The following is a 21,676-nucleotide window of genomic DNA, read 5'->3' as shown; positions in this document are numbered from 1 at the left end:
AAATCTTATTCTACACTTATTACAAGTGTATTTATCTTTCTAATTATAAAAAGTTAGAAGTGTAAAATGAGATGTTTAGAATGCCAATAACAATTTTCATATTTAATTTTGAGAAAATTAATGTTAAGCCATATAACTGATGAGATATTTAAATTTGGTCAACTAAAGACAAAGTTTTAATCTAATTTTAGTGAATATAAAATGCATGTATTTACAAAAAATTTAAATTAAAAAAAAAACAAAATTATGTACGAACAGTTTGTACAGAAATAATCTAATGGCATCTTAATAAAAAAATGTAGAATTTCAAATAAAAGATCATATTTCAAAAAGAGAGAAAAAATACATAGGTCAATAAACTACTAACATGGTAAAAGCTTGACAATAAGTCCAATGAGAGATTAAAGTTGGGTACCAAATCAACGATGGAATCAAATTTGTTCAATTACAGACAAATAATTCACTGGTTTCACGTGAAATTGCAGAGACGCTATAGTAACAGTTACTAAAATTAAGCCCTAATTAAATATAGCTTATGACATGTGTATTACTTGTCATGTCATTTCACGTGAACTATTATTTTTGTCAGTTCACGTGATATTAATAATAAAATTGATTTAGCCACAGACAAAGCATTCAACAATTTCACGTAAAACGACATAGGATGTTACACATGCATACTTTCACATAAAATGACAAAGGAGTTCACACATACATATAACAATTACAAAATTTAAATATTATTAACTCGTTTCACGTTGACACAACAGAATATATCAAGAAAAATCGAACGATAATCCTTCGCTAGAAAACAACTAGCAAGCTCTAGAGTCCACTAGGAAAATAGAAAGAAACTCAGGTTTACTGAATAATAGTCGAATATATTACAAACCTAAGGCCAAGATGACCTATTTATAATGCTCTTATCCCTACCCTAAGTATCTAAATATGAAATGAAATAAATTAACAAAATAAATATAAAAAATCCTAAAATATTAAAATTCGAATACAATATAGTAAACGACCTCAAATTCCGGCTGGGCATGTTGTACAACAATTCTTATAGATCTCATTGTTCTCTTTGAATCCATATATTATGGGTCAAAAACAGACGCATCAAACTACAGTTGTGTTAATCCTGACAACATGAAAAGTCTAAAACATCTATTTTCAGTATATGGCAACAACAAATAACCTATTAACACATGAACTACCGATTCTTCAATCACTTCTTGATTTCTCGTTGCTTCCTTCTTTTAATTTTATTTCATGTAAAATAACCTAATTTTTGTCCGGCACGACATCACACATGAACATACTAAGAAGTCAGGCAATAGTTTAAAAAAGTAAAAGCTAATTGAAATAGTTTATGACACATATATTAATTTTCTTGTCAATTCACGTGATGTAGATAATAAAGCTAATTTGGTGACAAAAGAAGTGTCAGCAGTTTCACGTGAAATGACTGAGGGAGTTACACAGACATATAACAGTTACAAAATTTAAATTTCATTCACTTGTTTCATGTGAACATATTGAGAAGTCAAACAATAGTTTCATAAAGTAAAAGGTAACCAAAAAAATTTATGACATACGTATTAATTTTCTTATCCGTTACTTGATGTGAATATTAAAGTTGGTTTGATGACAAAAAAAGCGTTAACAGTTTCACGTGAAATGACAAAGAATGTGATAAATGCATATAACAACTACAAAATTTAAATATCATTCACTTATTTCACGTGAACATAAAAGATGAGTAAAAGTTAACCGAAACATTTTATGACACACAGATTAAATTTTTTTGCCAATTTACATGATGTTGATAATAAAGTTGGTTTTTCAACAAAAGAAGCATTAACAATTGCTTGTGAGATGACCGAAGGGATCACACATGCATATAGCATTTACAAAATTCGAGTATTGTATAATCAAAATGGATTATGACAACTGATCATACACATTATTTTATGTCACTTCACGTGATTGAATCTTCTAAATAAAAGTTGTTCGAAAAAAAAAAACCTTTTAAAAAAAATTATATTTAAACTAAGGAAAGTTGATATTCATACATTTTCTTCTGTTACTTACTCCTGTTTTATCTTGTCTCCTGTTTTTATTTGATTTCTGCAATCCAATCTCGTTTCTCTTATACAATAACAAATAAATCGATTGACAATGATTTTTGATAAACTCTTTGTAATGTGTGTTCTTTGTTTTTACATTTTCGCAATGACAAAAAAATATATATAATGATTTACAGCGATGGAACTCGACAGTCTTTTTCGTACGCTTCCAGAGGCTCCATTTTTCTGATCTCAGAAATGGTTCATGACAATGATCATCTTGGTACTCATCCGGCTTTCTGGGAAAGAGAGTGAGTTGTCCCTCGAACTTACGCCTGCAAGTCCGTTGGGGAATAACGGGATTTGCTCACTCTAACCTCTGTAAAGGGGCCATGACAGTAATGGAAGAGCTCACAAAACGTCATGGCCGTAAGGAAACTGAACCAGCCACCTAACACCAGTATATAGAGAGCCAAAGGTAAAAAACAAAATACTCTTAAATGGAAAAAAAGCCTAAAGTAAAAATAAGAACGACTAATCGACGAGTAAATGTCATTCAGTACTACGATCTGATGATATTTCTCTTTATTTGGAAGTAAGAGGTCTTAGATTCGAATCTCGTAGATGAAGAATTTGATACCAAATTAGGCTACCTATTATGTGGCTTAGCCGAAATTCTCATTCTCTTAATGTAAAAATATCGATGTACTAAAAAAAAATAAAAAAAATTCAACGAGTAAATGGACATTCCGTGGCTGGTTCAGAGGACGTCAAACCCTTTTATGCTCGACGTCACAAGGGGCAACTCTCGAGCGTCGTTTCTCCCATGCCACCCATTTCTACAATGGAATAAGTGCTTTTGACTAAGCTCAATTGTCTCTCATGTTTCATTTTCCCTATCATTTTCTTCTCCTCCCATTTTCTCCTCCCTCTAAAACTTGGAAACTGGCTCTCAAATTCTAAAGAATTGGTAACCATGATGAAAGCAAGCGATATATGATTTACTTAATATGTTAAGTTGGGGGTTTGGGAGGTATTTATAGCGAAGTTGGGCGATAAAACTGATGTTTGTAATAAAGTTGGTTTAGTCACAGACAAAACGTTCACCGGTTTCACGTGAAATGACAGAAAAAGTTACACATGCATACATCGGTTATAAAATTAAAAAATGGTGATAAATCCAAGCCGATAATGACAATACATTCATTTTTGTGTCACTTCACGTGATTCAATCTTTCAGATAAAGATTGTTTAAGTAAATCTGAATTAAGTCAAGTTGGCTAAAGTAATGTACTTGACCCTATGAAATTCGAGGTAAATGGATTAATCATGACAATGGTCCATAAGTTATACCCTAAATTGCAAGTTTGTCCTCAAACCAACAATGCAATTCGAGATTTAATTGGAGGTTGGAGGCCCAAATCCTGGGTCGGTTGTAAGCCCAAATCCTTCTCGTGGGCCAACCAACTGCACAATTAACTTGAATTTGAAATCGATTTTCGGTCAAATCCAAAACCCTAGGGTTTTCAAATCCTCTCTTCTTCCTCTCCGTCTCCAAAACCTCGAGAAGCCCTGAGCGCGGAGGACGGCAGAGGCCACCATCCGCCGCCACAATGTCGATGTCGAAGAGCTCTAAGATGCTGCAATTCATCAACTACCGGATGCGAGTGACGATCCAAGACGGCAGGCAGCTCGTCGGCAAGTTCATGGCCTTCGATCGCCACATGAACCTCGTCCTCGGCGACTGCGAGGAGTTCCGCAAGTTGCCTCCACTGAAAGGCAAGAAGATCAACGAGGAGCGCGACGACCGCCGGACACTAGGCCTCGTCCTCCTCCGCGGCGAAGAGGTCGTCTCCATGACTGTCGAGGGCCCACCTCCTCAGGAAGAGTCTCGTGCTAAGGCAGCCAACGCCGCTGCTTTGGCTGGTCCCGGTTTGGGCCGGGCCGCCGGACGAGGTATCCCCACTGCTCCGCTGGCCCAGGCCCAGCCTGGTCTCTCTGGCCCGGTTCGCGGCGTTGGTGGACCGGCCCCTGGCATGATGCAACCCCAGATTTCACGCCCGCCAGTTCCGAACCTCTCCGCGCCTCCTATGTCCTACCCGTCTGCTCCGGTGATTCGTCCACCTGGACAGATGCCTGGATATCCCGGGCAACCTCCGATGAGTCGTGGTCCACCGCCTGGTGTTCCACCTCCGCAGTTTTCTAGGCCTCCTGGTGGGGGTCCACCTCAGCAATTCCCTGGCCCGCCCCAGATGCAGTTTGGGCAGAGGCCGATGGGTCCTCCGCCGCCTGGGCAGATGATGAGGGGTCCACCGCCTCCACCTCGCCCTGGAATGCAAGCTCCCCCGCCCCGTCCTGGAATGCCTCCTCCGCCTGGTGGTGCAATGCATATGTTTGGACCGCCTCGTCCTGGAATGCCGCCTCCACCCAACCCTCAGAACCAGCAGCAAAATCAGCAGCAACAGTGATTGGTATTATTTCCTCACTTCATTTGTTTTGATTCAGTTTTGAACTGTTGGATTTGGCATCTTTTTCTCAATGCTCGTATATTTTATCTCTTCCTGTTACGGTGTTGTTTGTTTGGTATATGCAATGTGTATCATTGGTAGTCTTTAAAGTTCATGCCTTTCTGTTATTGAATTGAGCCTGTACGACGTTGCTATGAGAGGGACCATTGAGAACTACCAAGACTTGACATTCTTGTTTTGATTCTGCTGTCGAAATCTATGTTGATTGTTGAAGGAGATTTCTTTCTCCCTCTATAACACCAAATCTAACGTATCTGAGCCTATTCTTCGCGTGAATGACATAATGTATTGTTATGATGTGTATAATGTTATATTCTGCCACACATAACTCATCTGGGACTCGGTCTTGCATCCTGTATCACTGTTATAGTCTGAATACTCAAAAGTCCACAACCAAACATATATAAAGGATATATCATATTTATAGTCTATAGAAATGGGGCATGATCGCATGATATTGGACCAATTGCAGTTGCGAGAAATTTTGTCATTGTCTAATATCAGTGTGTAGTAGTCTTGGGATGTTATTTTACTCTCCCTCTAGTTGTCGCTCCTACAAAGTCTACTTGCTAATTTTACTCACCATGTTTGTACAACCAGTAAGTACATCTGTTTCTTAGTCTTGGGCTTGTTCGTCTTAACTTTTAAGTGAGTAGAAAATAGAATAGCCATTGGATGTTGTGTCTAATATAGATTACCTTGCTATACAATGGGTCCCTCTAATTGCGGTAAGAATGTCCACAATCTTGGTGAAACACCCCAACAAACAAAAGTAAACCATGATACAAATATCCCGGTCCTTATTAACCCCCAATATGTCATTGTTCAAGAGTCAAAGCCCATCCAACACAACTTCGTATCCTTTACAAAATTCTTGTGAATCTTTATTTTTACATTGGAGTTGAAGTTAGGACGTTGTACTTGTTGTAGCTTGACAATTTTTCCAAACAATTTCTCAGTCAGTTGGAGAAACTGGTTGAAGTAAAGAAGCATGATTGTGTAATTTGTAATACCATTACAATTATGGTTTTGTAAGATTATATATTTAGTTCTAGTATCTGTTTAAAGAATTGCTACTGTTACCACTATCATCTATGAAAACTACATTATTTTTTTCGTTGGATCGATCGTCCATTTTCTTCTTGCTTGGAAGTTGACTCGATCTCTTTGTTCATTGTTCTTTTGCTTGCAGGTTTATTAGGCGTGGGTTTGAGGTTTTGTAATGCTGCTGCCTTGCATACTCTTTCAGTCTTTTGTAATAGGTTTGAGCCTGTGCGGATCTTCCTCATCCTTTAGCTTTGCAGTTCTATGATATCTAGCCTAAGTACTCACCTAAAAAATATTTGTAATTTTGTACAATCTTTCTGACTATTTTTACAATTCTATCAATTCGGTTTGCCAATTAATGTTGACATGCTCTCTCTCTCTCTCTCTCTCTCATGGAGCAATTTGGAATTTTCTGGTGTATCTAAAACACGGCTTCGTGGTGTGCGACTATTCCACTCAGAATATAACACGTGAAATGGTACACCATGCGACTTGTATTTGTTTCTCGTTTTCATGTATATTTCGAAAGCATTTATCATTCGCTATATTTCAAGCATGGCAACAATAAAATTACCGAGTCAAAAACACAACTATTCGCCACGACGTACAATTTACTTTGTGGGTCTGAAACAAAATCTCCAATTGGTTATAACAAAAAAGATAGACAAAACACAAAAATTGATTGAAGAAACTTGTAGGGTGTCCTTTGGAAGAAAGATCACCGGAGACGAGACTCTACTGGTAACAGCGAAAGTATCGAAAGAAAACTCTCCGCACGAATGTAAACTATTTACGCGATCGAAAGCAGCAAGATACGTATGCATTTACATTAGTCTCAGTTCGTATTCGCCAGCCATTGTTATGTATCTCACCCATGGAAGAGCCTGGTACCCACTTTTCTCAATGATTTTTAGGTATCGGACCTACAAAATCCACATGCCATATAGCATCAGTTTGAACCTATAACAGCAAGCAACCTTTCGAGGAAATAACGAAGTTTATAACGCACCTGAATTCCGGAGACAGTAAAATACGGTATCTCAAACTTCACCCGAATAGGAGCTCTTCTTTCAGGAACCGCTTCTTCAGCGGTTATACTAGGAAGCGTAAACTCAGATCTCAACATGTATTCCTAAGTAATTTAATACCCAAAAAAGGTCAAAATTATCTTTGCGAAGGTTTCTGCAATCAATATATATTTAGGGGAGGAGAAATAATATGAAGCTTTAGACGAATTGTTACCTTATTACCAGGAAAAGACTTGATTTTCCAGACCAAAGCATCTCTTTCAGGAGCATATTTAGCAGATCCTATTGATGTCCGGACATTAGGGTTTGTAGCATCAGCGGGCACAGGCAACTCAATTTCGACATTTGTAGCCGTGCTGTACAATGTAACCATAGCTTACAGTCAGAATTCGGATAATGGCACTCAAGAATAAACTCGTAATGTGTAAAAATGTTGAGTTTTCACTATGCTGTAAAAAATTGTAACTCGGAGCCTTGGTATTCTATATAATGGATTCAACATAAATAAATGTTAGAGCAGCAATTCTTTTACCTGCGCTCCTTATACTGGCTCCTTGCTTTTACAGTGAATTCGATACGACTTCTAGAATGATTTTCAACTTGTGCTTCCACCCAGATAAGAGGCTTCACCTGAAATCATTGAAGGACAAGTGGTCTTTTCTGCTTTATATTTTGAGCAAACGTAAACGCACATGTCAATAGGGGTTGGAGCTCCACCAATTGACTAATTTATGCTCCCTTAGTTACCAAAACCTTAACAAGGCTTTATAGACATGGCGGAAATAAGGAAATTAATAGCAAAAAAAAAAGGTACCTGAGTACTGAGTCTGTATGTCATCAGATCAAATGCTCCATCAGGGGGAATGAACGATATAGTCCGGTCATTCTCAAATCGAGACAAACGCACACACCTAAATGGGTCGGAAAAAATAAAGTAAATACAAAATATTATAAGCATTTCGAGCAGCAGTAACATTATAAGAGTTGTAGCATAATATGGAAAAAGAAACTTGTGAAGCAACAGATATATGAATTAGCTTGTATTAAGGCAACATACTGATGGAACTTAATGTCATCCAGATCAATGGATTTTCCTTTCGATGTTTGACCTTGCGCTTCTAGCAGCACTCTATCATTTAGTCCAAGCTTACACTCGGGCATACCACTACAACAAATGAAGCAAGTTTAACCAGTCAGTGTCGAACATGAAGTTAGTAAACATCACAACATCCAAGGACGAAATCCATACATATCTACATATTTTTAGGATACTCTCAATAAGTACTCATTTTCCAGGCTCATGTTAACATTGTGAGCCTTATCTCAAATGAACATGCTGGAGTTTCCTTCTCAAAATCCAAACCGTTAATCAAAGGGTTGGCCAGAACACATTTTAATTCGGCGGGTTAGTGGCTTTATAGCAAATGCAGTTGCTACTTCCTACAGTTTGTGCCTTAATACTAAATTCAAGAAGAAAAGAAGTTATGCACCTCAAATATGTTCTCATCTTTAGGGCCCCAACGACATCTGACCGTATTATTTGTCCGATGCTGTTGACAAGTATGTTGACACTTTCCACCACATCCAAAAAGACCTGATAAAATACGAACAGAGTTTCATGACTCTACAGTCGGGATTTAATTAATCAATGATAAACATGAAAAAAGGATCAACGTACTTCGTTCTTCTTGTACTGTATCCCTTCACTGCGCCAAGACACTGCATTTGTAACGGCCATGGGAGGACGTTGTGTCACCTCCATCCTGTAAGCATCGGTCTTGATAAATTCACTAAGAATCTTCGCTTCAGTGAATTGCGGGAAACCAAAGTCCATAATTTCATCAAGTAACTCGTACTGTCAACACACAAGGGCATTATTTAGCAATTCAGCGTACTGCCATCAAGATTATATCCATAATTCTACCTATAAAACACCTTACAAGTTAATTACCACTACGACAAAGTTGTCTCTTAGCGATTCCTCTTCTAGCTCTTCAAAATAATGCTTAAAAACCTGAAAACACAAACAAACATATCGATACACATGAAAACCTCCAAGCGGGCAATAATCGATGACGATGGCAACGGCATTACACCAAATACAACTAAAAAATCTAGCAAAAGAGTTCAAAGAATGCATACATCAATTACGCGGTGCAGAAACAGCAGCAAGCTAGCAGCATTGCAGTTCTGCCTCGATGCAATCATCAAGTAGATATTGTTGTGTTGTATGAACATATAGGTGACTCCATTGTCGTACACCACTGGATCTTGGGATTGCGGATCGCCCTGAAAAAAAATACAAATTTTCCAGTAAACGCAATCCATTCAGCTATTTTTTTGCTAAAGTATGAAACTTTTTATTCCAATTGAGAAATTGATGGCAACCCAATTGCAATTGCAGCTGAACATATATGTGTATATACATACATATATATATATAAATATAAGATTTTTACCTCTTTTTCGATGAACTTGGTGAAGAAGCGTTCGGCCTGAGCAGCAGAGACATCGCCACGGTAGTCGCGCCAAATCAAAACTCGTCCCTTGATGTCGAGCAGAAAAAGCGCCGAGGCGGCGCCGGCCATCGGATTGAAGATCGAGAGATTTGAATCCGACCCGGTTATCAATACAACCCCCAAAGATCAAACAAACAAAACAACCTCTCTGATTCTCTGCTTCTGATTTCCGCGGCACTATGCCATATAATACTTTACATATTAAGGCAATCAAATGGGTGTATAAATTTGAAGCTTGAATGCTGTAAGTAATTAATTAATTAATTACTATAAATGTCAGGCAAATTTGAGCTGTTGGTGATGAAATTCAATGGATTGAAACGCGAATTGGTTTGGCTAATTTGCTGGGTGGAAGCAAATTGCAAATTGTGTTGCAGTGTTGTCAAATAATGGGTTGCCACCGGTCATTCTTTTCATATTTGAGATTTCAGTCTTCTAAAAGTCCATACAAGGAAAAAGCCCATAAAAGTTGGTTTCTCCTTTGCCCAATTTAGCAATTTCTATGGGCTCCAATGGTGGGTTTATGAAAAAATTGTGTATTTTTTTATTTTTTTTTGGCTACAAACGATATTCGATAATGGAGGCATGATTCTGGATGCTAGATAAATGTTTTTAACCATTTGAGTTACAAACTTACGGGGAAATTCTGCGTACTTTTTGTTTTTGACATAAGAGGCAAACACCATGATGTTTGTTGTTTAGTGGACTTGGTTTAGTTTTTTCTAATTCTTTAGAACAAGTTGTTTTTCCTTCGAACAAAATCATTGTTTCGGCACTTATGCAAAAATTATACATTAAAAATGAAAATATTTTTTTTTTCATACATGTCAAATTGTGATTGACAAGTAAGTAATACCGACTACTTTCGAGTGAATGAGACAAGTATTATATTTTTGTTAAACTAGAGGTGCGGCTAGCATTTTATTGGGTGGAAGTTTCCCTCGTACTGCTAAAAAAAATAAATCAATCAACCGGTACAAGCCACTCTATCTCTAAAATTGATTAAAAAAAAGTCATTCTTTAACAAAATTTGATGTGCTTGTTTTTTTTTTACAATGCTACATTCTAAAATACTCTAATTATAAAAATAAGAACAAAAATGTAAATTAGAGCGAGCACACTGCCCTGACCAACTAGACTAAGCCACAATCGTTCTTTGTGCTTGCTTGCATAATTGAAAGACTTTTTAACATATCCTCAAGTTTTATCTGCCACTCATGAGTAAGCCACTGAAGACCTCGCTCTTCCCTCCAAGTGATGCTTCCCATTCTACGGAGGACATCAATATTTGGGAGAGTGTTTGCACAATGTCTTTCATCTCCGGTCTATTTACTGGATCTTCACTCGCACACCCCCATGCTATTTTCGCCATCTGCGCCATATCCAATAAGTACATATCGTAAACCTAAGAGTCCGTTTGATAACTATTTCGTTATAAGTTTTTAGCTTTCGTTTTTCAGTTGCACAAACCTTGTAGACTTCTTCCATAGGGTAACTTCCCTTCATGTTACCGTCTATTTGAGCTTCCAAAGCAGCTTCTGGATCTTCTTCTTTGAAAATTGCATATATCTGCATAAAAAACAGAAGCAATATGTTGTTAATTTTGAGTCACTTGGAGCACGTAATTAATGTTTAATTAAGAATTTAAGAAGCTGACTTACAACTGAGATGAGTGACTTCATTCTTTTCGGTTCTCTGTTGTCACAAAAAATTGCTCGTTGACCGGTTATTAGCTCCGCTACCACCACCCCGAATGCATAAACATCAGTTTTTGATGTCATTTGTAGCTCACGCACAGATCTTGAAAAGTAGCGCATTAGGGTAAGTTCATAAGCTTAACTACCACTAACTGACGATTTTTTTTCCTTGACAAGCAAGTAAGCAATCTTAATTAAAGCGTGAATTCCTGTATCATAGTTTACTTACTCAGGAGGAATGTAACCAGGCGTTCCAACCACACGTGTTGCTATGATATCTTCTTCGTTCGACCGTTCTACCAACCTTGCTAGGCCAAAATCTGCTACCTTTGCTCTGAGTCCTTGATCAAGTAGAATGTTGCTGGTTTTTATGTCACGATGAACATAGCGCGTCTTCGTGTGATCATGAATGTACTCGATCCCTCGTGCAGTATCCAGTGCTATTTGTGCTCTTGCTGTCCAGGAAAGAGGCTGGTTTCCTTTCAGCAATGGATCATGAAGATGATCATTGAGGGATCCATTCCGAACAAACTCATATACCAAGCACAGATGCTCACTTCCGCTAGCATATCCCAGCAGCTCCACCTAAGAAGAAAAAAATTGTTCACTTAATTTTTTCTTTATAAAACTTTTTACTAAGAAAACAAGGGGTCTATTTGGGAATGTTGACAATCAAAAGCGTTTCTAACTATGTTTGGCAGGAAAACTTTAAAGTGCTTCCAAGTTAGAAGTTCTTTTTGGAGAAGAACCTAGGAGGCACTTCCGCTCATAATCATTTTCTTATTCTTTCTAAAAGTGCTTCACATGGAAGCAGTCCCAAATTAATGGACCAAAATCTTTTACATTCTTTTTTCTTCTTCTTACCACATTGTTATGATGGATCTTGCATAAAACCTTGAGCTCAGCAAAGAACTCCTTTGATCTGCTAGATCTCATCTTCTTAACTGCTACCTCCTAGTTCTCCTAATACACCGAAATAAACGCTGCCATATCCGCCCTGTCCAATCTTCCTGGTGTCATCAAAGTTATTCGTAGCCTGTTCGATTTCCTCCATCGTATATATAACTGGCCTTTCATTCTCAAAAGTTTCTGTAGCAAGAACAAATAGTGTGTCACATTTCGTATGTTAATGTATTAATCTAGAAATTGATATATAAGTGAACCCATTAAAATGGTTTTTCGATATGGAGTTGAGATTTTTTGTCTTACCTTCCATTCGCCTTTTGAAAAACTGTTGCTTTAGTGAAACCTTTTTGGCATTTGAGTTCACATCTTCTTCTGTGTTCTTACCTTTTCTATATCTTATGAGAAGAAATATGGTGAATGTGACCACCAAAAGAAACCCAACAGCTGACACTATCCCTATAATTGTAGCCAAACTGAGTCTCTTCCCTGGTTCGATCAAGAAAATATGTCATTTATCGTACTTTACTTAAAGAAAATAAGCATTTGTGACAAGAAGCTTTTATTAACACTTCAAAATAGTCATCCCGCACTTCTCACAGTGATAAAATATCAGAGAGCAAAGAGTGTAGTATGACTATTTTGGCATGTCAGCAACAATTCTGTTACGATTTTGAAGCAAAAAAAAGGCACTACCTTGCTGTTGGGCTCGAAGTCCATTGAGCTCCATTGGCACAAACAAAACCCATCCAACATCTATAAAATTAGGGGACTTAGTGAAGTTTTTGTTCAATTTCTGAATCTCACTCTCATATGCAGATAGAAGATTTTCAATATCTGATAACGTGTCATGATCTTGAACTGTGTATGTCACAACCTCCTGTGATTTTTTCTCTACACACCCACAAACAAGGTGAAAAGTAGTCATGTTTCCCACAGTAAATTGCTGCTCCTCTTCCCCAATTTTCACTGCCTGCCCACTGTAAAACTCACTCACCACATTTCCAACAGTGTCTCCTTCTTTAACTAGGTAATTTGTATCATAGAGGTAAACTTGGGTGCCCTTGATGTCCTTACAAGTGCAAGGCACAGAAACAAGATAGTCTTTTGGGTGTTGGTCGTCATGAACAATTGGCTTGATGTTGGATGGGTTGACTGAGTAAAAAGTGGCTATTTCTTCTATTTGGTGGCCTTTTGAGATGTGGTATAGAGAGGAATTGCAGGTCTGGGTGTGGTGAGAAGTGGAGCAAGGAAAAGGGTGCACTCCAATAGTGTTGTCTGAGAGAACATTGGTATAGAAGAAAATGGTGAAGAGAATTGAGAAAAAATGGAACTTCTGGTTTAAGGGAGCCATTTCCATGGTGAAATAATGATCCTTGGCTTTGATGAGGTGGGTAAGAATAGCTTCTGGTTTTGGCTATACATGCTTTGTCATTTTATAAAATTTATAAAAATATCATAACAATTATAAAATGCACTTATCATGAATGAGGAGGTCAATTTTAAAATGAGATATTAAGTGGATTTGAGCTTATTCAAGTTCGTTAGAACATGATGTTTTTTTTACACTTAAATTCAAATTTCTCCTCTCGTTGTTTAATAAATGTAGTAAAAATTAATAACACCATAAAGGATAAAAAATAGCAATGTTTGAATTTCTTTACATGAAGTATTCAGCTCTTTACACGAGAACACCACCACGTAGCACTACAACATGTATGTGGCAAACTTTTTTTTGTAACGCTAAGGAGATCATTTATTTAAACTATATTTTTGTGAAAAATATGACGTGATTGTTGATTAAATTATTATTTAAGTGTTAATTAACTGTTTATTACATCACATTGTTTACAAATGTGATATAATATATTAGTATAATTATCATTACTCACTTTTAAAAGGCAATCCGACCACCACAAACCAATTCTATATTCTCATCAATTTTCACCGGACACAAAAATGACTTGAATTATTAAAGTTTTAATCATTTAGATATTAATGGGAAAAAAAAAAAAAAAAACCAAATGTTGTGTCTCATCCAACCAAAAGGGACCAAAGATATTAGGTAATAAAATACCATTAAATATTTTAATTGTAAATTTAACAAGCTTGATGGGCTGCAGTCTGTGGATTGGCAATATCTTGGTGTCTGTTGGATAAGTACTCGGAGCAAAATCTTATTCACAAAATATTCTTATATGTCAAATATGCAATTAGTTAAAGATTAAGAAAGTCTTAACACAGATTTTGGGATAATAAGGGATTAAAAAAGGAAGGTTAAGGGATCATTATTCTTTGTGCTTTGTTTAATCCGTCTGAAAGGAATGTAACTGGCCGGGTTTATATGGAAGTTTGTCGGCGGATCATGCGTGAGTCATTTTCTTCCTTCGTTAATATTAGGGTTTACTTCTTAAATTGACAAAGGTTGTTATGTCTTTGCATTCGCTGGCGATGAAGATTCAAGCTGCATCTGTTGTGTTGCTGGACACATCATATATGTCACTGTTTTTTATAGAGGTTTTTGAACTTAATCCTTGAAGAAAATTAAAGTTCAATAAAAATTCAGTGTTAGATTACATATTAATTTTAGTTATTTAGTGTGTGGTTAATTCAAGTTCATATGTAATTTTGTTAAGGCCTTTTGGTTAAAATGATCTCTGAGATTTGCATAACACGTCACTTTGGTCCTTGGAATTGAAAATCAATAGAAATGATCCATGAGATTGTCTACCATCTATTATTTTGGTCATTTCATTAAAAACTCCGTTAAGTGTCCCAGAGCTCTTGGCCGGAAGTTTGAGCAATTTTCAAAGCTTCGTAACTCAATCGTTTCTTAACCAAATTTGATCTATAATATATCAAAATGAAGATAGGAAATTGTAGAACAAGATTATACCATTTGGAAGCCCAATGGTTGCCGAAGATGGCCGGAAAATAGCCTGAAAGATGACTGGTCTGCGGAAAAACTGAAAAACTTGCCGGAAACTGGATAAACTTTAAACGTTTATAACTTCTTCAATACTCAATGAAATCGAGTGATTCAAAAACAAAAATCATACTTCTTGACGAGACGAAGATAATGGTACATTTCTCGACAGCTAAATAACCATGGTTTGGCAGAAAAACGGCTCGAAAGTGGCTGTCTTGGTCTTGAAAGTACCATTCTCTTCATCTCGTCGAGAAGTATGATTTTTGTTATTGAATCACTCGATTTCATTGAGTATTGAAGAAGTTATGAACGTTTAAAGTTTACGCAGTCTCCGACGAGTTTTCCAGTTTTCCCGCGGACCAGTCACATTTCAGGCTATTTTCTGGCCATCTCCGGCAACCATTGGGCTTCCAAATAGGTATAATCTTGTTCTACACTTTCCTACGTTCATTTTCATTTATTATGGGTCAAATTTGGTTAAGAAACGATTGACTTACGAAGTTTTGAAAATTGCCTAAATTTTCGACCAATAGCTTTGGGACACTTAATGGAGTTTTTAACGGAACGACCAAAATAATGGATGGTGAACAATCTCAACCTCTCAGGGACCATTTCTATTGATTTTCAATCACAGAGACCAAAGTGATGTATTATGCAAATCTCAATGATCATTTTGGCTAAAAAAACCTTTTGTTATTGAATTTTTTTTTAATGCCTCCACATTAAATTTTAAATTTATTATTATACACATTTTAATTCATTAGTTTTGTTTAACTTCCTCCAATTATTATACCTGAACGTCCGCACCATAATATTTTACTAAACTAGTGTAGTAAAATGTTTGTATGTAAAGACATATATTATAATGTGTTAGTGGCACATAAGAATATATACAAAAACACAAATGTACCAAAAGTGCATACCTAAACATATTATACTGAACTAATATACTGAAATGTACATACCTAAATATATTGTAATAAATTAGTGATGCAAAAACATAAATATATATGAAAAATCTCTACCAAAATATTTTCTCTTATAAAATACTAGAAAAGACATTGACTGCATATAAATAAAATATAGGGACTGAAGTCATTTTTTAATCTTGTAAAAGACTTTTTTTTTTCTAAACTTATCTTATTTAAGGATTAATATATAATTTTCTATTTTACATATAATGCTAGACATTTCGTGACGCGGTTGGGTTGCATTTACTTGCAGTTTGCTACACACTTTGTTACGGGTTCAAGACCGGTTAAAACAAAGTGCATGTTATGGTGTTCGAAAATTGTTTTAAGCCAGAAGGGCTTTCGTTGCATTTTGTAACCCTTGAATTCAATTCACCAGTACCCATTTTTGGAACGTCCAGTAAAGTCACTGAGTGGGTAAAGTCACTGAGTGGGTAAGTCGCCAATCCCTAAAATTATCTAATCCTTTCTAATCCGTAAAGGAAGCCTTGGAATAATATAAACATCACCAAACATGATTTGAGCTACAAGCCTAAAATTCCTTGCATCAAAGTTTAAAACTCAAAAATTTAGTATGTGATAAGGAAGAACTGGAAAGTCAAACTTCAACCAGTACAAAAGAACCAGGCACTGAAAAATAGCACAGCCATTTATTACATTGCACATCCACGAAACTACAACTGTCAAACGTTACATACATATGGTAATACAGAAAGCAGAAACCAGAAAGCTAAACACACAAACAACATAGAAAGAGCCACTAGCCATTGACGCCCATGTACAATAATATATATATATCCATGATCCACTCTTCAACTTCAACTCTTGACAGTAACATTTACTCCTTCACGGCCCCGGCCGCCTTCTTGGCCCCGGCCGCTTTCTTTACCTCGGCCACCTTCTTTGGTTATTTGATCCCTACCACCTTCCTGGGTCCTTTCATATTCCTGGATAGTCTGGCCCGCTTCTTTGGTCATCTGGCCCACTTGACCTCCAGTCTCCTGCATCTTATGGCCCACAAAGTCTCCAGTCTCCTGCACCTTCTGTCCCAAATATCCTGCCGTCTCCTGCATCTTCTGGCCCAAATACCCCGTGGTCTCCTGCACTTTCTGGCCCATGGTCTGGGGCAGCCGAGATCGGCTCAAGTAACGGACGAGCCAAGAGAAAGACGAGAGGGCTGTGACACCAAAAACCCCCGAAGTCAAAATCCCCGTCACAGACAGGAATATGACTAAAGCGGCAGGGACCAAAACCGGGCTGAAGATAACAAAAAGCGGAGTAGTCATCGCCAGACCAATGATGGTCCCGGCCAGAGTGAGCCCTGAAAGGAAGAGCAGAGTGCCCCCTACCGGAACGAGGGTGGCAATTGCCAGTATATTCGAAGCCGAGGAGCCGTTTTGTTGTTGTTGTTGGTCATACTGGTACTGAGTTTGGTAACCTTGGTGTTTTGGATTGTCGAACTGGATGTTGGTTTGGTACCCTTGGTGTTGTGGTTGCTGCCAGCGGTAGTGGGCCTCAGCCATTGATATGAGATATTAAGAGAGCTAGGGTTGGCTGGGTTTTTCTGGGTTTGGCTTGATCGGTGGAGGTCGAGAAATGAGAGTGAGAAGAAGATGAGGAGGAGGGTTTGGGTTTAAAGGAAGAGAAAGACATCGGTGGAGGGGACACCTGGAGGGAGTGAGGGACACTTGTTTGATGCGTGGAGAGTGAGGGTTTGCATGGTGAGAGAGGAGCTGGAGTGTTCAGTGATATGTCATCAACCTTTTGTTGGTTTGTGTGTTTTAATTTGCTTTCTTCGAAGGATGGATAATGTGGTTTGGTGCAAATGGCAGTGTGAGTTTTTGGGGAGTAGTTTTTTTAATTAAATAAGATTAGAAGGTGATTGAGTAATCAAAATATATATGATGAATTTTATATTTTTGTGAGACGTGTTTTATGATTTAAGTAGTTAATTTTATCCAAGTTTTATCTACATAATTATGTTAATTTGCTACATTAGGCATTTACATTTGAACGCTCTTGTTGAGAAAACAATTTAAGTCTTCTAAATAATTTGGAACGTGGGAAGGCTTCAATATGGCCGGCGTAAAATTGCGTTTTGAATTTGGTGCAGATGGTACGTTTTGGAACTTGTATGCTTTTGTGCTTGGTGTGAAATTGCAAAGGATATCACAATATGGTCTGATAACTGATGATTGTTTAATCTAAAAAAAAAAAAAATCCAATGATCTTCATCATTTGGTTTTACTTAATTTCTAACAATGGTAAGCCTAGTATACTCGTATGTTAATATATTATGATTTATGACGTAGTCATGCCTTGATGGTTGGTGATGATTTATGTGTGCTACGTTAGTTATTTATCATAGAGAAACATTTAGGTATGGAAACCAATTATATCGCAGGATATCATTGATGTTTAGTTCACTCTATTTTGTAATTTCTTACTTAATACGAGAGTTACTTTAATCAAACAAGCATATAAAAGATTCTATTAAATATGTCTCGTCTGTTAGTCACCAGGGTGAAAAGATGGGTTTGGAGATTTTTTATCATTAGGATAGTTAAATAAGTTGAAACATCTGATATAACAAAATAACATATTGAGTTGTGAAGTGGGAAATCTTGGTTGTTGGATTCATGCAACTGCCTAGATTACACTAGTCATAGATCTTGTTTTCTAACCAGTCTGAAAGTAGCCATTTTTAAAACCGAAAACACAAATTGGAATGAAAACAAAAAACAAAAAAGTTCATTGTTAGCGTCGTTCTTCTCTCATCTCTCAAAACTCAATACCTTCACTTCATCTCTCTCTTTCATATCCAAATCTCATTTTAGACACTGCTAAGAGATTGATTTGTTTTAAGTAAAAAAAAGATGTGGAAACATATAAAATTGGGTTTAGATTTGTGAAGTTTGATAGCATTGGGTGCAAATCCGAAAACACTTCAGAAACACACAAATTTGGGATTTTAATCTCTCCTCCAACTATTGAAATATGAATTGATAGATCATCGCTATGTATTGGTTATGCTCCCTTGTTCTGAAGGTAGCACAATGGACAAAAGATCATTTGGGTCGGATCCTTCTTCAACAATCATCCGTCCAATATCGATGGTGGGCTGCGTTTGGCAATATACTTGTCCAAGTTTTAAGCAGAATCAATAAACAGATGCTGATTGGCCCTGAGTACAAAGTCTGCTATTGATGCCTTGACCTTTGCGTAGTTCTCGTTTTCTTCTTTTATGTCAATAAACATTTTTCTCCTTTTGATGACAACTGCATCATATTATTCTCCTTAAGATCGAAAATATATTCATGTACCACTCAAATTATTATTATGTTATTTAAAAAAATAGGGAATATAATGACTACTAATTATTATTATGAATATGAATCACATGTGATCTACCATTAAGCATGTAAGTCTATACGTTGTTTAAATATTATCAAATTGATGCAATTTTTATTACAAATCATCTCTTTTCCCTAGTCAAAATTGGGGGCATAGATATTCGAAACGAACACTTAACTTACGACTAAACTCTAGAGCTAGTATTATTCCTAATTCCCCTTAATTAACAATAAAATTATAAAGGGTTTAGCACTACTTGATATGTGCTATATACTTTGGAACAACGAAATATATATACTTATATTCTTGATGAAGATATGAAGATATATCAGCTGGGATTCTTGTGCAATATCTAGGTATAAGATATACAATTTGACTTGATAAAATGATTACTCAAAGACAGAATATGTACCCAAAGAAAGTGCAAATTAATTTCTCGAACCCACAATCTTGTGTTAATTTGTTTATAATCGCATTGACGGCCACCGTCATGGCTGCCATCATTTGTAATCTGAAATAAGAACCACTTTTCGGTTTATAATATTCATGTAAAATAACCACCAGCATTGCAGGGAATAATGTAAAGATTGATCGATGTGTATACGTTATTCAGTGGTTGTTGGCCACATGCACACCCCTTTGCTCTACCCTTAGGGGGTAAGGTATGCTCTCTATAGCCTAGGGTAGGACTCAACATTCTCGCATACCAATCACCTTAATACTCTGATATTTCATGTCAATTGACTTTTTATTAGTTGCATAAATAGAAACACGGTACTCTGATATTTCATGTCAATTGACTTTTTATTAGTTGCATAAATAGAAACACGGTGGCCAACATGTTGACCTTGTGTCATTTTACATTTTACATCTCATAACTAATCTCGATTTCTACCAAACAAACAAAGTCTTACTATTTGAAGATTGTGCATACCTTACCTTAGAGCAAGTCCAATGAAGGGTATAGCCCGATGGACAGGGAACCAAATTAACCTAATCGTCAATCTTCCTTGGTCCAGCTCATGCGAGTAATTGGGCTAAAGGGGGCTCGTGGGAGAGGAGAGGTACGAATCCAAGGCTCGAGCGCCTGAAGGCGCGCTATGTAAGGCTGACGCCAGCCACGTTATAAAATTAATAAAAAAATGTAAAAAATTAATAAAAAATCAGATTTTTTTTTTTAAAATTAAAAAAAATTGATTTAATTTTTCTATAAATATCTTATCATTATCTTCCATCTTACACCACAATTTTATATTTTCTCAAATACTTTGGGTTGTAATTTCTTATTTAATGATAAGTGGCACAACGAGACCAATTAAAAATCTTATCCGAAATTACAAATAAAATTATTTATTATTATTTTATAAAATAAAAATACTAATATTTTATTGCCTATTGCCATAGCTTTTCAGTTTAGGGGTGGAGATGCAAAAGATAATTACTGTTCGTTAAAGGCTGTTACTATTCATTGGAGGGGATTTAATAGGCAGTTACCTTGGGGAACCTTCCAACACTGGAAGTGCTCTTATGTCCACCTATGGTAGTTAAACAATATTTTTTTATTTTACGTCTCATAATTGATCTCAATTTCTACCAAACAAACGAAGACTTACTCTTTGAAGATTGTGCATACTTATCATATGTCCGACTAAGATAATTACATATGATTTAATAATATTGATTAGAAAAGGAATATAATTATTATATTTCATATACTTATTTTTTTTAATAAATGATATTATTTACATTAAGGGAGTGAGAAGTGCGTCAAGCTTCACAATAGACTAGCAATAATGTGATTCAAATTCGTCTTTGGTGAGAATCAAATCAAAGACGTTTCACTTATAAGTAAAGAATAATACCACTAGACCGTATTATTAAGTGACCATTTCATATACTTATTAAACTAATGAAAAGTGTTTGAAAACTTTGAGTTTTAACGAAAATAATAAAATAAAGGGTAAAGTGAATAGTACCAAGATTAAATTTTTAGTGTAAAAATATGATTTTTCGTTAAAGTAAACAGTATCAGAAGTTTTTCGTTAAAATTCCTTTTTTATTATGCACAAGAAAGCAACATTGAGAAATGGGGGTTTCCAACTAAGAACATTAGATGCAAGTGAACATTCTCTTAATCAATTCAACTACAAGATCACTGCAATCATTATTGAAAGAAAAGCGGAAGATTTTTCTTTTATTTTCCGTAATATGGTTTCAACGGGACCGCACTATCTTCCCCCGGCCTCTCGCTATAATCACCATTTGGGTGATACCGCAATTTGCGATCACTGTCCATGGAATACACTTGTGCATGGAATGCACTTACAACCCATGAATAGGCATCAAAAGTGTACCAGGGTGAGTTTTCCCATTGCAAAAAGCAGTAAATTAGTGTATTCCCAAAGAAATTACGTCTGAACCACCAATGAACTTCGTGGCCTTCTTCCAGAATTTGAAGGCCAAGATCATCATCTTCCGTTTTACAGTGAACCTTCAACTTTGTTCCACCACCTAGACGGTTGACTATTAGAACAATGTCGTCATATTCATGTTCTCCATGAACAGTACTGAGGAATTGCATAATAAAAATAGGGATGTGCTATCCACACACCCCAAATTACTCCTCACACACCC

The 21,676-nt window shown here is 36.5% G+C and overlaps 4 protein-coding genes across 4 annotated transcripts; 1 reads left to right on the top strand and 3 right to left on the bottom strand.

The window, feature by feature from the left end:
• The first annotated feature begins 3,679 nt into the window (after nt 1-3,679).
• Nucleotides 3,680-6,006, top strand: LOC125479730 (small nuclear ribonucleoprotein-associated protein B'-like). Its single transcript, XM_048589455.1, has 2 exons — nt 3,680-4,537; nt 5,787-6,006. Exon 1 carries the CDS (start codon nt 3,680-3,682, stop codon nt 4,532-4,534), a length of 855 nt encoding a protein of 284 aa, XP_048445412.1. The 3' UTR covers nt 4,535-4,537; nt 5,787-6,006.
• Nucleotides 6,007-6,157: 151 nt separating this feature from the next.
• On the bottom strand, nt 6,158-9,583 carry LOC125479729 (AP-1 complex subunit mu-2-like). The gene is made up of 11 exons (XM_048589454.1): nt 9,129-9,583; nt 8,812-8,958; nt 8,621-8,683; nt 8,348-8,524; nt 8,160-8,263; nt 7,727-7,834; nt 7,484-7,580; nt 7,202-7,299; nt 6,884-7,025; nt 6,651-6,773; nt 6,158-6,564 (listed from the first exon to the last, which is right to left on the bottom strand). Exons 1-11 carry the CDS (start codon nt 9,255-9,257, stop codon nt 6,466-6,468), a joined length of 1,287 nt encoding a protein of 428 aa, XP_048445411.1. The 5' UTR covers nt 9,258-9,583; the 3' UTR covers nt 6,158-6,465.
• Nucleotides 9,584-10,331: 748 nt separating this feature from the next.
• LOC103953051 (lysM domain receptor-like kinase 3) lies at nt 10,332-13,142 on the bottom strand. The gene is given in 8 exon segments (XM_009364770.3): nt 10,332-10,560; nt 10,659-10,757; nt 10,850-10,988; nt 11,115-11,470; nt 11,750-11,845; nt 11,847-11,974; nt 12,095-12,277; nt 12,485-13,142. Coding segments are annotated over 8 exon segments (1,827 nt in total). The 3' UTR covers nt 10,332-10,392.
• Nucleotides 13,143-16,311: 3,169 nt separating this feature from the next.
• LOC125479558 (oleosin H2-like) lies at nt 16,312-17,683 on the bottom strand. The gene has a single exon (XM_048589019.1). The coding sequence runs from the start codon at nt 17,209-17,211 to the stop codon at nt 16,507-16,509; it is 705 nt and encodes a 234-aa protein (XP_048444976.1). The 5' UTR covers nt 17,212-17,683; the 3' UTR covers nt 16,312-16,506.
• Nucleotides 17,684-21,676: the final 3,993 nt, after the last annotated feature.

Source organism: the organism of the source record quoted next, unplaced genomic scaffold, assembly GCF_019419815.1.
Source record: "Pyrus x bretschneideri cultivar Hongxiangsu unplaced genomic scaffold, Pyrus_bretschneideri_v1 Contig3, whole genome shotgun sequence".
NCBI lineage: Eukaryota > Viridiplantae > Streptophyta > Magnoliopsida > Rosales > Rosaceae > Pyrus > Pyrus x bretschneideri.
This window is presented reverse-complemented; position numbering and strand designations above follow the sequence as displayed.